This window comes from Colius striatus, chromosome 2 (assembly GCF_028858725.1).
Source record: "Colius striatus isolate bColStr4 chromosome 2, bColStr4.1.hap1, whole genome shotgun sequence".
NCBI lineage: Eukaryota > Metazoa > Chordata > Aves > Coliiformes > Coliidae > Colius > Colius striatus.
This window is the reverse complement of record NC_084760.1, coordinates 2778691-2795964: the sequence shown is the minus strand read 5'-3', so window position 1 is coordinate 2795964 and position 17274 is coordinate 2778691. Positions and strand designations below refer to the sequence as shown.

The window sequence follows — 17274 nt, the reverse complement described above, 5'->3', positions numbered from 1 at the left end:
GCTTTCTATAAAGCAACACTTAATATTGAATCCATATATAGGGTTGAGATAAGGTAGGATGCATAACTTCTGCTTTCCTGCCAAAACAACTTTTCAGTTTTTATCAAGAGGCTTCCAATTCAGTAATGAAAACATAATTATCAAATTAGTGAACAACTTTTTAGAGTATAATTATCATATTAACTGATAACTGCTTAGCATTTAGTCTCTTAATAAACCAAAATATCTGCATAGAACTCGATGATCAATCTAAACCCAAGCTTGAGATAACAACCAGTGCTGAATTCTGGGATATATATTAAAAGAGAGTGAAAGGATGTATTGTGGAAGTGCAATTTGCACATAACAGTCACATTTCAGTCATTAGGAATATAAATGCTTTCCCTCTGTTGGAAAAGACAATAGAGTATTTATGAAGAAAAAGAAATGACAGTCAAATGTTCTGCAAAGGAGAGAGGAGTGTATTCAGTATCTCTGCTTCAGATCAAATGTTTTTACCTTCTGCTCTGACACTTTCCCAAGTCCTTTCAATAATATTTCTGTAGGCTCTGAGTTGAACACCACTGTTTTATCTCTGGTATGTACTATACTGAAAGAGATCCTTTTCTGCCTCATTAAACATATTTGCTTGCTTGTTTCAAGAGCTCACTAGAATCTGTTCTTCATACGAATCAGTTTCTGCAACACTCAGCTTTCATATGCATCAGCACGCTTTTAAATTGGTATTTATAATATCCATTGAATTACTTCAGAAATATGAAGCAATGGCAAAATTTGTGCATCTTTTCTGTAATATTTAGAAGAGAAATGTTATGCAAAATCTTTCAAGTAACTTGAAATTTAATTATCTCTCTTGTTATTTGTGGAACTGATGTATTTGAGATAAGAAACGATCCAGAAATCACTGGCTGGCTTCTATTTCATACCCAATGGAAGTTATATTGAAGTATGTGATAACTTCAGGATTCTTATTGTTTTCTGGATCTTACAGACAGCAAATTCCTGTCTATATGGTAGCCTATCTCCAGACAAAGTTGATAATTATGTTATGTGCCAGTATATGCCTGGTTAATCAGCAATGCTGATTGAGGCATCGCTCTGAACAGTGAGGCACATGATTAGAGTTCAGTATATAACAGAATCTCTTTTCTGCTTTATGGACAAGTGATTTAACATGTTGTTTGTTTGAAGAAAAATAATAGCCATATAATCACAGGCAGTATATTTCATTGAAGGTCTCTTCCCTGTAATCTGTGCTTTCAGCTTCTACCAAATACGAGCCTTCTGACTTCTGTGAAGGTTTAGGCACTTTTCTGCTTCATCTTTACCTTCCAAGGGGTCCTCACATGAGCTTTTTTACACTGCAGTATTTCTCTACATGCTTACCTGCCTACAGTTAGTGGGAAACTTTAGCTTTCCATGGAATCAACAAGTGATTCCTGGTAACTGCTGTGGATTTCTTTGGACAAATTAGGTGTGCAATGTTTCAAAGTCCTGCCTGAGAAATTATAATGATGAGATCTGAGTCTTACATTCTTTCCTGATTCTTGTTTACCTTATTAAAACAAAACTGAACAAAAAAGAGAAAAAGAATCTCCTTTTTTGCATGTGGACATATTAGTGTCAGATAACATAATATTGCAGGAGTTAATTTAGAAATACAATTCTTTTAAGGTTTACTTATTTCTCCCGAGTGAGTCACATATATTTTGTTGTTTAAAAGCAAATGAAAGCATGGATAAAACTCACTTCATTGTCTGTGTACAGTTTGGCTTCCAAAATGTGATTCCAGCCACAAATCAATTTTTGAGAACAAGAATGAATAGCATTCAGTGTAATGGAAAAATCCTGGTCTAATGCCATATTGTTAGCATTTATCTTCAGTCTTTATGAGAAGGTTAGGGAACTGTTTTTGTCAGTGCTCTGATACGTTTTATGAATCTTTCTAGAATAAAATCTATGATTCATATGAAACTTAGGCAAGTTTGAAGATTATAACTGGCCAGTAAGTAGCCTAGAAAAGGATATAAGTTTTTTGCATTAGTCTTTGTGAAACTTTAACTGTAAAACCTAAGTATTTAATCTTTCCTATTATCTTCTCCAAAGAAGTTTTGGAAGAACAACTTTTGTTCATGGAGACTGAAAAGCTTTTCATCAGGGTGTTGACTGCCTTTTTAGACAAAAGGGAATGAAACAAAGGTGTGAAAAGACATTTTAAACCATTTTGTTACCCAGAGTAATGAAAAGCACATTTTACAAGTCTCCCGAGGCCATTTCTGTAGTTACATTTAATTTAGTGTTTTGTATCCTTTTGTTACATGAGAGACTAAATATTACAGTGCAATAATTGCACTGAAATTATCAAGTGTATTCTGCAATAAATTGCTTAGTGTGTCAGAGAAAGCTAATGGATATCCTTATAAAGGGAAGAAAACTTAAGGATAGTACATTCTAACACTGCAGATAAATGTGTTTAGATGTTCCTACTTTGCTTGTAATCTTTAGCCATGATCCGTTGATATTCTGACTGAAAGGAGTAATATTCATAAGCGTGGATGTTACCAGATGCTGCATATTCCAGTCTAGTAATACTTTTTTTAGTAGTATTTTTATTTATGTCTTTTCAAAGCATGTTTGGACTTGATGTGCTGATGAAAGGTAAGATTCTGACAGGCAGTGTTTGTCACGTCTGGCTTTAAAGAAGTTAGAAGGCATCATATATATATATATAAAATAAGATTTGAAAGACAGTTATAATGTGTGTGTACTCACTTTGAAAAGTCTTTTTCATCAGTTTTAGAAGTTAAAGAAGCAGTTACTCAAATGAGGTCATTTCCTCATATTATCCCTTACTGCTGTCACACATTTAATAAAGACAAAACAAACTCTTCCCATTTCGGTATATAATTTAACATTCAATTTTCAAGATAAATCTGACACTGACTGGATGTTTAGCCTCTTATGTGTTTTACACTCAGAAAATAAACAGTTTTACTTGTCTTAAATCAGTGGATAATATAAATCCTTTCAGGAGGAGTGTGTCTTAAAGTTGCCAGTTTCATGCAACTGCACTAAAGTAATGATTAAAAAATAACTTTGATGTTGAGGGTAATATTTCTATGGGTTTTATAGTGCAGGATTTGCATGGTTCTGTGATCATGCCTTCCTACAACGACTCCTTCAATGCCTTTAAAGTAAATGATGTCTCATTTCAAAGCATGTTACTGATTTTCCAGTATTTGTGCATCTATTGCAATATTGAAGGGCGTGTTACATCTGGTTTAGGGTGAGATATTTATTTTTCTCAAATGCTTCTTGTGTGAAGTCACCCAGGAAATCACTAGCAACGAAAATAAAGCCCAGGAATTGCAGATGCTGCTTCCCTCTTCCAAACCCTATGCACACTCAGTATGGGTAGAGGATACAGCTCTACTCTCTCTCCCCACAGTGACTTATGCACATAAAAATGACTTCAAAGTCAAATAAGCAGAGTTTTCTATGTCAAGTGATCCTTTTACTTCTTCCTGTGGTGAGATTCAGAAAGTTTTCAATATAATATAGAAAAGGAATGATAAAAACATGACAGTCCAGATTCACACTGCTGTATCTTGGATTGATATTAAAAAAAAATGAAGCTGTATTGTTTTATGGAGAAAGCTGTAAAGGAGAAGTTTTTTTCATTTGCTTTTAGTGTCTTGCATGACAGTGATTCATGTTCTTGAGTTTTGTTCCAGACAGAAACAAGGGACTAAAATGTGATTTTGTTCTATATTTATAGGGAGCACACGTCTAACCTGGCAACCTTTATGGAGGTCTTTGAAACCCCTCTGTAGATTTTCAGTCCACAGAGGTATCTGAAACAGCATTATCATTGCAGTCCATAACATGCTTGATTAGAGCTAAAATGCCTTCAGCCAGCAACGCTGGCCAGTCACTGTAGTAAAGCACCTACCACACTCCCAGTGTCATCTAGACCATGTCAGTGATACTGGGTTTTTCAGATGAGCCTCTTTATTGTCTTCTAGCCTGTATTTGGAGAACTCTAGACCCTTCACAATTTCAAAAAGCCATGACTTCCATCTCTGCAAGTGTTGGTAGTACGCTAGCATCCACTGACCTCTCAATAATATGCCTTTGACTTTTTATCCCTTTACATGTAGATACTACCTTATGTAATCGTTGGCTCTGATTAGAATAATAGAATGGTAGGGTTGGAAGGGACCTTTAGAGATCATCCAGTCCAACCCCCCTGCAGAAGCAGGGTCACCTAGATCAGGTCACACAGGAACACATGTACAGGTGGGTCTTGACCTCCAAGGAAGGAGCCTCCACACCCTCCCTGGTCAGCCTGGGCCAGGACTCCCTCATCTCACAGTAAAATAGTTTGTTCTTATATTTAAGTGGAACTTCTTGTGTTCCAGCTTCATCCCATCACCCCTTGTCCTGTTGCTAGGTCCTATGATAGTGCTGTCCCAACCTCCTGACATCCATCATTTAGATATTTGTAACTGTTAATAAGATCTCCCCTCAGTCTCCTCTTTTCTAGACTAAACAGCCCCAAATGACCAGTTTCAAGACTGGAGCACAGCACATAACAAAAATCTCCTTTTGCTGTAGCATTTGCACGTGGACACATTAGTATCAGTTCAAAATATGGTTCAGTATGGTTCAAAGACATCATAAAGGTTACCAGGTTAGATATATGCTTCTTATAAATACAGAACAGAAATACATTTTAGCCTCTTGTTTCTGTCTGGAACAAAATTCAAGAATGGGACTATTTTGATAGACTTGTTTAATTGTCTCTTAATTCTCTTTTTATCTTAGAAAAGTTGTTTATCAGAGATACCTTGTTCACAGAAACCAGTTGCTCCTTTTTCTCATTTTTCCAGGTAAATCAACCAATGGCAGTGTGAGAGTTCATGCCTTTTGAATGTGAAATAGTCAGAACCAGAGGTTTATATTTGCCACTTTAGGATTAGATCCAGGCACCGTAGTTTTCTTCTATTCAAAGTATTTGTCTGAGGTGAAGAGGAAAAACAAAATCATTGAACTCCTATGTGACCTCAGATAAGTTTATTAGTATAATTTAAACATATTTGTGTTTTAAAATTAAAATGATGAGAAGAGACTTTTTTTTTAAAAAAGTAATATTTTCTGGGCTTTTGGACACTTTTTATAATGTTACTTAAGATAGGTTACTTAAGAAGGTCAATGGCAGCCTGGGATGTATCAAGAAGAGTGTGGGCAGCAGGTCAAGGGAGGTTCTGCTCCCCCTCTGCTCTGCCCTGGTGAGGCCTCATCTGGAGTCCTGTGTCCAGTTCTGGGCTCCTCAGCTCAAGAGGGACAGGGAAGTGCTGGAGAGAGGCCAGCACAGGGCCACCAAGATGATCAGGGCATTGGAACAACTTTCATATGAGGAAAGGCTGCGGGACCTGGGGCTGTTTAGTCTGGAGAAGAGGAGACTGAGGGGAGATTTTATTAACATTTATAAGTATCTAAAGGGTGGGTGTCAGGAGGTTGGGACATCCCTTTTTTCTAAAGTAGCTAGCAACAGGGCAAGGGGTGATGGGATGAAGCTGAAACACAAAAAGTTCCACTTAAACATAAGAACAAACTGTTTCAGTGAAACAGGCTGCCCAGGGAGGGTGTGGAGGCTCCTTCCTTGGAGGTCTTCAAGACCCACCTGGACACGTTCCTGTGTGACCTGATCTAAGTGAGCCTGTTTCTGCAGGAGGAGTGGACTAGATGATGTATAAAGGTCCCTTCCAACCCTACCATTCTATGACCATTCTATGATAGATTTACATTATTATATTTTCAAAGTTAGCGCATCATTAAAAAAGTGGTGCTTATGTCACCATGTGGCTGATGCTATATTTTATAAATTATTAATAAAGATCTCCACAGCTGTTGATAAATTTGTGCAGATTGATGCATGACAATACTATGATTATAACATGAAACAAATTACATGTATTAGTAAACTAGCCTTTGTATGAGATCTTTATCAAATTACTTTGCTGTTATAAAAGAAAATGCTTCATCTTACACTTTCACAGAGGGAAATAATAGTTAAAATTTAAATTATTATTGTTAATGTTTCCATAACTTTAATGCCAACAATGCTATATTAAGATGAGCTCATTTTTAAATTTCTTGATTTTCTTGATTTCACATTGAAAAATTAGTCTGGTAAATTCCTGATGCTGCCTAACAATGGAAGCTTTAGTTCTGTGTGGACAGTTGAAATCAAATGATATCAAAAAGGGATTATTTTAGATTCAGTAATTTAAAGTAGTCTGTAAATTGAATTTTCACATTATAATTTGAGGTAACATGTGCTTCTCTTCCATGCTTAAAAGTTTAGAGGGCACAGATTGGATAATACCCTGTAGGTACTATAATTAACATTCATTTCTACTGAAACAAACCTCTGACACAGTAGAAACAAAGGAGAAATTCTTTGATTTAGTATCAGCTATGTTTGCTGTTTTGCTTGTTTGTACTTCCACTGAGACACTTTTGAAGCTTACTTGAATGTGGATTATTTCTAGTCTGTAACAGCAGCTCGGGTTTTATGTCATGCATCTATTTCAAAAGTTCTCTGTGTGTAAAAGGAGGAGAGATTTACAAATCACTTTTGATTTTTTTGTTTGAGAAAATTATTTTAACATTGGAGAAAATCAAGGTGGCTTGTTAATTAAAAATGGCAATTCTTCAGCTTTTGAAAGTGGAAATTGCAGACTTTTTTCATTTGAACAATTTCAGAGCAACTTTTTGGGGGGATTCATTGTTTTTAAGATCTTTAGATTTTTTTTCTTTAAAAAATAATAAAGACATCTACACTACTCATACTATTTTAGGTGCTATATATTGTCCATCTTGGTAAAATATTACTATAACTTTTTTCAGTGATTTCTTTTTCTCAAGAAACTATTATTACATCAGTATTACACTGATGACTGGATTTTCTCTATTGGTTATGGTAAAAGACCTTAGTCATATAAATGTTTTCTCAATAGTAACAGCTGTGGTGAAAAATCCAAGTGGATTTCAGGTTCAGTAAAAGCAGTTCTAGTAAATCAGGATTAATAAAAGATTTGTAGTATTATGGAAAACACTTTAAAAGACACGGTATTTAAAGATTGTTTTACAATTACTCTTGCAAATATGTCTTGAACTGGCCTGACTTAAACATTCCTTATCATTGAGATTATGCAGGTGTTGATCATTACTAAAATCTAATGAGCTTTTGCTAAGTGGTTAACATGGCAGTAAAAAAAGAGGTGTTCAGCTATATAGCAGTCCCCTACTGTACACAGTCAATAAAGCTTCATGAGCTACAGATTGCTCTGTAGCTATGTGATGCCATATTCCCCAGTGTCACTCTTACAGGGCAGAGGTGAACTGCTATGAAGGAGTCTTACATAAAGCCACTAAAGTAAGCTAAGCAGTAAATGTAAATTTTAATACTCCTTGAAGTTTTCTGTCTCTCTTTCGATGTAGCAGTGAAAATTCAGCCGTTTTCTCTAGGTTGTGCTGCTGGTGTTATGTGAGAACTGATGTTTCTGTCTATTATGAGTCTATAAATTATGTTAAAAGTAAGACAAACCCCCACATCTGCATTTTTTCAAGCTGTTAGATCTAGGCATTTTCTTGGCTGTTTGTCCACATATCAATAAGTCATGGTCTAGGCCCAGTGAGGAGCCAAGAACCATGAGCAGCCACTCCTCCTCTTCTTGACAGGCTGGGAAAGAGAAAAATACCGAGGGCCTTTGGAACTCCCTAAGGACAGGGAGATCTTGCTTGCCCCTTACAGTCCTGGGCTACACAAACAAAAGGCTTTTCAACTTGGGGAAGAAAACAAAATTTAATCTGCCTCCAACCAAAACCAGAACACACAGGAAAAACATCAGATTGAATATACAGAGTAGGGCAATGATGAAAGGTATAACCAGCCCTTTAAGGTCCTCTTCCACCACCATCCTTCCCCTCTTCCTGGGCTCAGGCACCTGATCTCTGTGTCTTTCATTCTTCCATCCCTGAATGGCTCAAGAGGTCAGGGAATAGCTGTTTCACTATGAGGGTGAGGGAGCCCTGGCCCAGGCTGCCCAGGAAGGGTGTGGAGGCTCCTTCCTTGGAGGTCTTCAAGACCCACCTGGACACGTTCCTGTGTGACCTGATCTAGATGACCCTGCTTCTGCAGGGGGGTTGCACTGGATGATCTCTAAAGGTCCCTACCAACCCCTACCATTCTGTGGCTCCTACCACTTGTGTCTCCTCAGGGCAGGTGGCTCCTGGCCGGGCCTCCCTGCTCACGGGCCAGACAGCCCTGCACGGGCCGCTCCCACGGCCTTCATCCTGAGGGTTGCAGCTCCTCTCCCCTCCTGTGACATGAGGTCTGTGATAATCTTCCACTTGGGCACAAGTTCCTCCTGGAGCTGTGGGAGACCCAGTTCCACCATTGTCCTCCATGGGTTGCAGGGACACAGCTGCCTTCTTGCCGCCAGCTTCAGGGACGTCTTTTGTCTGATGCTCCTTCTCCTTTCCTCCTTCACTGACTATGGGGTCTATGTGGTCACCTCTATTTTATTCCACACTTCTACCTCCTCCTATGCACTGCAAATTTCCCTTCTTAGTGCTGGCAGAGGTGCCAGATTGGCTCAGCCAGGCCAGAGGTGGGTCTAACTCAGCCAGGAGAAGTTTTGGGAACTATTTACAGGGGCAGCACTGCAGCCCCCTCCCCCTGTTACCAGGCACAAGCAGCTCCACATGAACCCAGCACACAAGGATGAGATTTATGACTTTTCTGTGTACTTATCTGAGAGTATTCAGTGCATTTCTCAATTTGATTATTAACAAGACTATCTTGAATACAAGGAACAATAGCAGTAAAGAATAACCTGCTTGGGAGGGAGCAACCTGACTGTGTGCCATAACATTATATCTATATCTATATCTATATATCTATACCTATACCTATACCTATACCTATATATCTAAAACAGTTTCTAGATACCACTATCCCTTTATAATTGAGTATACCCTAAAGAGGAAAGCCATTCATTTTTATGAACCTTATGCAGCAATAGAGACCATTCCTGTCAATATCTGAATCATAGAATCCGTTTACATGCCTTTGCTGAGCATCCTGAAAACATCTGAAGCACAAACTTCCACACTCACTTAAAACAGCTCTCATCTGGAGAATAAGGAGCTGTTTTGTGACTATATTCTGATACTCAGAATGCAGGGATATGTCTGCCTAAGCTCTTGCTGTGTTTAGTGTATGAGTTCAATTTAAACTACTTAGATGTTCAATTAAAAAATGGTGGTGCCATGTGTGCAGTATTAAGTTGGCCAAATCTGGCAGCTGTTCTTCTCCATGGAGGAACATAGCCTTTTCAGGAATTTTACATATTAGTAGGACATGGTGCAATTGGAGAACCTGTTTATTTGAGTGTCCTCTTAGTGTAAAGTTTAAGATGAACCTACACCTGCCAGCATCCAAATATTTAATTATGGGATGCTCTTCCCCTGTTGCTTGAGCAGATACGGATGTAGCATAAAACTGAAAGGAAACTAGTTGAAGTTTGACATCCTACAAGTCAGAAAATTGATAAGAAACTGCAAGTATATGGTCTAATATATATTCCTCTAAGATTCTTATTTTTTATTCAGTGTCTATCTAGTGTAAAAAGTGGAAATATTCAGGAGCAGGAATCAAAAACTATGTCTTCCTACCTCCTAGCAAAATATCTTCATCATAGGACAACAGAAACAGGCTAGTCTACCTCTGTTTTCCTTAGGAATGGAAATTTACCCTGAGGCAAACAGACCATATGCTGCAAGTTTTGCAGGGGATACATTTATCACAGGGACAGTGAACGTGTGAGTGAGGGAAGAAACCACTGAATGGTGCATGTGGGAAATTACATGTCGTTGCTGCTTGCAGGAGGTATTTCATCTTCATAAAATTGTCTTACTACATGAGGGTCTGTCACTACCATTAGGAATTACCCAGACACAAGAGGTCAAAATCCATTTTTATTTTATCTCATGATGAGAGTAGTGGCTTCATCTTTGACAAGGAATTTCCCAGCCTGAGAATTTAGAAAGGAGCAGGATGAAAAATGCAGGAACAGAGAACAAAGATTATATTGAGCTTCAAACCCATTGAAATGAAAGAAAACTTCCAATGTGAAAATTACAGGGAGGAAAAAGAGATGTTGTAAAGCTCATTTCTTGTTATGAATCCATTGTAACTCAGGATATAATCTTTATTTTTTTAATAGCTGTGTATATGATACTGGCTTATTCAAATGCATTTGAATAACTTTTCCAGATGCCTTAGGAAAGCCTATAAAATCGATCTTAATTTTCGTTATGTTAGTAGAAAAATACTTGTATTTTTTCATGTCTCTTCATACACATACCATTTATTCATCAATTTTTAGCTCTTCAACAAATTAAAACACATTCTCCAAATCAAAATAGGATTCTCCTATGTGTCACAGTTTGATTAATAATGTTTAGATTCTCTAAACCTTAAGCAGCACAAAATTTTGTCTATTAAACTATATTTTCCTGAACACTTTATTAATATCACAAGCAGTAGGTTGCCTCTCCTGTTAATATTGCATTATTGTGTAAATAAACGTGGTTATCTTTTCAGTTTTTAAATGTACTAGGCCTACATTTGCTTGAATGTTTTTCAAGTTCCTTCTGCTTTGGGCTTCTGAATCATTGTCAATATTGATTACTGGTTATATAGATACAATCTATGCTCAATTAGTTTAGATGATCTCCCTTAGGTATCTTACAGTAGTTTGGGTTGGAAAGGACCTTAAAGTTCATCTACTTCTGACTCTTTTCCATGGGCAGAGACACTTTCCACAAGGCCAGGTTGATCAAAACTCTATCCAACCTGGCCTTGAACATTTACAGGGATGGAGCATCCACAGCCTCTCTGGGCAACCTGTTCCTGTGCCTCCTTACGCTTACAGTAAAGCACTTCTTCCTTACATCTAACCTGAATCTGCCCTGTTTCAGTTTAAAGCCATAACTCCTTGTCCTGTCACTATAATATCTTTGTGAGAAGTCTGCCCCCTACTTTCTTGTAGGCTCCTTTAGGTACTAGAAGGTTGCTCCAAGATCTCCCCAGAGCCTTCTGTTCTCTAGGCTGAGCAAGTCCAACTCTCTCAGCCTGTCCTCATGGCAGTGGTGTTCTATCCTGATTATCTTTGTGGCCCTTCTCCAGATTTGCTCCAACTGGTCCATATCCTTCTTATGATGGAGACCCCAGAGCTGGATGCAATGTTCCAGGTGGGGGTCTCATAAGAGTGAGTCAGAGGAACAGATTCACCTCTGTTCAGGATACAGTTGGCTTTTTGGGCTGCAATTGTTCATTGCTGTTTCATATTCAGTTTTTCATTTACTAACAGCTGCAATTCTTCTGTTGAGCTGCTTCCAAGCCAATTCTTTACCCAGCCTGTATTTGTGCTTGGAATTGCTCCAATCCATGTGCAGGACCTTGTACTTGGCCTTGTTGAACTTCACGAGGTTTACATGGGCCCACTTCTCAAGCCTGTCACAAGGTCCCTCTGGATGGTAACTAAATCTTTTCTTAAGCAAGCATCTTCTCAGTTTTAAATGACTAATGTTTAAATTATTATTAGTCACATCTCATCTCAGTGGTTAGTGCTTATGCTTTTAAATTTACATTATTTGAACATCTGCCCCCAGGGCTCTCATAAGGAATTTAAGGACTCATCTGCAGAAAAAAAAACGGTAACAGCTCCATCTTGTAGTGAGAAACAAATGGAAGAGGCAGAAAGTTTGCAAAACTGAAAAGCCTTTTCATATTTAATAGTATCAGAAAGGGAATGTTGACAGCTTAATACATTCTTTTTGCTTTAGAAATGGTTTGATAGTACTATGTTTTGGCTACTGTTCATACAACATTGAGGCTGTCTCTCCAATGTTTCTTCTCCCACCTTCACTTGTATGCTGGGGGTGGGCAGGGTCCTGGGAGGGGACATGGCCAGGACAGCTGACCCAAAGTGACCAAAGGGATATTTCATACCATATGACATCAGCTGTTACTTTATTAACCTGCCATTATCTCAACCCATAAGGCTTACATCCTATTTTCTTCTCTCCCTGGCTTTCTCTGGAGAGGGCAGTGATAGAGAAACTTGGTGAGCACCTGGCATCCAACCAAGGTCAACCTACCACATTTATCTACTTGGCTGCTCAACAAGACTGTTTACAAGCTGATGGTAGTTTGCAAAGTTCAATCTAACTCGGTTCCTGTATGTTCAGATTCTGAGAGCTTCTTGCTGAGAAAGTAGTGGACTGTTGAATCATTTTTTTCAGACCATACAGAGTCAGGTAGCAAGGTTACTTTGGAAATCAACAAACACAAGCTAGGATAAAGTGAATGCAAAATGTTTCTTGCACAGATACAATGGTGGAATTAATTAGGTATTGTGGTTTAATCCCAGCCAGGAACTAAGCACCATAAAGCTGCTTACTCACTTCCCTTCCATAGGATGGGGAGAAGAATAGGGGAAAAAAACCCACAAAACAAAGCCAAAACTTGTAGATTGAGATAAGAACAATGTTATAATTAAGAAACCTAACAATAATGATAAGTAAATATAATAATAATTAAAAGGAATATAACAAAGAGAGAGAAACAAAGCCAAGAGAAAAAAGATGCACATCCCCTGTCGATGCCCAAGCAGCAATCTGTGCCTCCCTGACAATGTCCTCCAGTTTGTATACTGGGCAAGGTATTGTATGGAATGGAATATCTCTTTGGCTAGATCAGATCAGCTATCCTGCCCATGCTCCCTCCCAGCTTCTTGTGCCCTCCTCAGCCTACCTGCTGTCAGGGCAATGTGAGAAGCAGAAAAGGCCTTGACACTGTGCAAGCAGTACTCAGCAGTGACCAAAACATTCCTGTGTTATCCAAGCTGTTTTTAACACAAATCCAAAACAGAGGTCTGTGGCAGCTACTAGGAAGTAAATGAAGCCTATCCCAGCTGAAACCAGGACATTAGTTATCCTCAGAAGACGGCCATTCATTGGTATTGACAGAGGCTGTTATTATGGGGACCGAGGAGGCCATACAGATGCTGATTGTTTTTCTGAGGAATTCTCTGTCACCCTAGTAAGGACACATCTTCAAATTACTGTTATTGTCATGGTATCATTGGCCTTTACAGTCTCAAAAATAAATGATGTTAAGACAAAGTATGTATGAATTTACATTTCATGGGCAATGATATCTCATTAATGAGAAAAGAACTGAAGCACAGCATCATCTCACGGACTTATTTGCTTCATTTAAGATTAGGGCTGTCTCAGAAGCATTCTAGAAATTGCCTAGCATTTGAGGCATGTCCTGCTCCTGTAGCACACTCTGTCTGGGGTGCTTTCATTGCATCATCAAGCTTATGCAGGGTGCTGCTGCTAGATTCCTGTATTTGCTGAGAATCAGGTTAGCATGTGACTCACTGCAAATGAGCAATATTTGAACTCTTTGCTCATCACATTTATCTGTTCAGGCACACATGCATGATAAAATATCACTATGTTATTATTTCTGGAGGAAGTTTAGGGCATCCCAGTTCTATGATCCTTTAGAGGCTGTGAACATTCCTGTTTGTTATAGATATATCATTAGTCTAGAACAGTAGAAAACAAGAAGCCAGAAATCTTCACATATAGGTGGTGGTTGATCTGAAGAAGGTGAATGTAATCATTTCAGTTTAACTATGGAAAATAATGATTACATATTCTTCCTTCATCTCTTATTGTTCTTTTTAATAAGGTGGTCACTTTATATTGTCACACCCTTTTTATCACGATATTAAAATCAATGCTGTTTGGAAAATAACCTAGTCAGGAAGTTTTCTTTAAGGTGTTTGATCTGTTGCTCCATTTATGGGTTGACCTAAACCTCACCAAAATCATGGGATGGATTCATGAGTTGCATTCTATCAGGTTTCTTAAACTAAATCTTTCAGGCTGATGAATCTTTTCCTAATGTGATGATATTTCCTAATGTTGTTGTATGCCATTTTGGTTTACTAGTGGTTTGGTTTTTTTCTCTTTCTCCCACTACCAGGAGGCATTTTTGAGTGTGTGGAATCTGGTCCAATGGGAGCAGAAGAATTAGCCTTCAGATTCGCTGTGAACACAATCAACAGAAACAGAACTCTTCTGCCAAACACCACATTAACGTACGATACCCAAAAGATAAACCTTTATGACAGTTTTGAAGCATCCAAAAAAGGTAACCTTTTGCATATTTCATTATTTCTAATGAGCAAGTAGGAGCCACTTGGTTTACCTACCTGAAAAAATGTCTGTTTAATAAAGCCATATTCAATGAAACTGCAGGTTTGTGGCTGACATTAAAGAATTGCTTTAAAGATGATCCCTTGAAGGCTGTGATGGTAACTGCCTGAAAATTACATTGTCACCTTTGCTCCAACCTCTGCTGTTTAAAAGATACTTCTTTAAATATTTAAAATCTGGTTTTTTTTCCCCTGAGCTTAGTGACTAGGGTGTTTTTGAATCCTTTGGGGTGAGAAGTGACTACTTCCAGGTATGGTCCCTGGGAAATGTCAAATGCCCCCCAATTCTAATGAAGCTGCAAGAAGGCTCTGATTTTAAATGTTCAATCACTTTAAATCTATCTCCACAAATACCTTTAACATATGAATGTATCAAATGGTTAATCAAGTGTGGACCTCAAATAGGAACAAGCACTTGTAATGTTGTGTGTCTCCTGTCAAGAAGGCATAAAAGTAAGCCTAAATATTAAGTCTGTGCTTAAGAATCTCACTATCAGGTGAATATCTAGGCCTGGGTTTAGCAGTATTCTCCTCATTAGAAATGATTTGTCTAAAAGAAAGTGAAAAGTTAAACATAACTTTCAACATTTTTTCTACATTTTCTAATCTTTGATTCTCACAGAAATGGAAGTTTTCAGATGGCTTTACATTCAAGGCCATGACAATAGATGCAAGTTGTACTGCATCACTGCCATATCCTAGAAAGTGAAAACCCCAGCAAGTTCAATAGGTGTTTGTAGGAGAAAAATACAAAGCCTGTGTCAGAACTCTTACATGGTCTTTAAAAATAGGGATCTTTATAGATTGAAGAGTCAATTTCATATAAATGTTATGCTTAACATGGAAAAAAGAAGGGTGAAAGAATCAAATGTCAACCTGTATTTCCTATGACAGGTCTCTAACCTAAACCTGCCAAGTGATCCAGTCCCAATATGCTTCATACAATAAGAGATTTGTGGTGTTATCCTAGGTTAAGATGAATAAAAACATTTGAGGCCACATTAGAAACTCTACAGAGGGAAAAGTTGCTGTGTCAGGATGAATGTAAAAGACATACACCTTAGAAGTGGAATATAATCTTGATTAAAAAACACAGCTTAGAAATGATGAGAAATGTCTTTTTTCCTCTTGCTGTAACATACAGTGTTAATCTGGCTCACCTGTTTGATCTGTTTATTTGCTAAACAAAAAAATCTAATATAGACTGTTTTGGTTAAGAATGAAAATAGACAGTATTCACATTTGTACAGGAATACACATAGTCTGGTTGTTGTAAGATGCTTTGATTCATGTAAAATATTATAGGCTAAGTATATAAGCCCAACAAGATGGTTTCTTTGCAGAGGAGAGTGTGTGGAGGAAGAAAGAGGCAAACAACACCTTTAACAAAGTATTTTTCAGTTGTTACTCTGGTGTTTTGGATGATGGATTAAAGTAGGTTCTGTGAAAGACTGCCCTTTCCTTTCCACGTCCAGGCAACAGTGAATAATTGGGCTGATCCTTATTTCTGGCCCCTTCTTTCTCCTTTCCTCCTCATCTTTCAAATTCATCTCCTTTCTGACTCCAGCACATACTTTCCTGTGTAATTTAATGGGACAGTTTATCTCCTGAGAAGGAGGAGGTAAAGGGTGTAGAAAGTGAAGGTGTAGAAAGCAGAGAAATTTGTTCTGCAATCTTTTAGCTTTTTAAGGCTTTTCCTGAGACAACACAAATACTTTTAGTCCCTACTTGGGACTCCTTGGTCCCTACTGATATTATGTGCCTGATTCTTGATAGACTATATCTGAAGTTAGAGTGGCAGCATGCCATTGATTGGACACATTGAAAGGACTGCATACATTCATTGTTCCTGCTTGCATCTTGGATGAGAATGCAACTATTTGTAACTGGTCAGGCTGTATCAAAATCTATATAATCTTCCAGTGCTAATAGCTTTTTGTTTCATCAATTCACAATACAGCCAACTACATTTGTGCTGACAGGTGCTTTAGTTCATAATCAAAAGCTTAAGGTTAACATAAAATGGTTCATTTTATTATGATGGCTCCAAAGCAGAGTTTTAACAATGAGGTTTAAGCATTTGCCTCTTTTTGTGGTTCATGATTATGTCCATTAGTGAGCAGGCAGGCGCTGCATCAAAAATTGCCTGTTTAGACCTCTCAGTAGCTCATACTTTTGAAGTTGAATATAGATGAAGCATTAATGGGTTTTTAAAGGTACAATATGAAAGATAACCTGAAGGCAAGATGGGATTTTCAAGATACTGTTTCTGGGAAGAATAAAGTAAATGCAAACAAAGTATCCTTCGATGCACTACAAAAATTGTTATGCATCTGATAGAGCCAATGCTGTATTAAATCACATGTGAAAGCATTTCATTATTCAAATCTCAGAAACAGGAAAAAAAGCCCATTGAAAAGCCATCTGGTAGCTATTGCTGTTGCTAGTGATCCCATTTACTGACATTTGCATAAAGCTTGTTGATTACTCTTAGGAAGGGCAATATTAGCATAAATGGGTTTTTTTCCTTATCAAGCTAGTCATTTAGGCCCTGATTCGATGCTCAGAAACGCATTGGAGATCCTGTGTGTATATGAGAGGTTCATTGAAACCACCGGTGCTCTGCACTAATAAAAAGGTATTCCAGCATAGTCTCTGGAATGCATTAGAAAGACCTAGCAATACTTTCATCTTGTTGAAAATGATGTGCTCAACAAAACAATCAATTTTGACTTGCTGAGAAAAATTATGCAGCAAGATCTGATCTAGGTGAACCTGCTTCTGCAGGGGGGTTGGACTAGGTGGTCTCTAAAGGTCCCTTCCAACCCCTGCCATTCTATGATTCTAAGATGTGTTTCTACCACTTGTATCCTCAGCTGGTGGGAACATTGATGGTAGAGTA

At 38.0% G+C, this 17274-nt stretch overlaps 1 protein-coding gene across 1 annotated transcript in view; it reads left to right on the top strand.

Annotated features, from left to right (window-relative positions):
- GRIK2 (glutamate ionotropic receptor kainate type subunit 2) overlaps window positions 1-17274 on the top strand; it is a 421372-nt gene that overhangs the window by 129991 nt on the left and 274107 nt on the right. The window contains exon 2 of the mRNA XM_061989233.1: window positions 14141-14308. Coding sequence (XP_061845217.1) covers window positions 14141-14308 — 168 coding nt within the window. The remainder of the gene's footprint in view (window positions 1-14140; window positions 14309-17274) is intronic.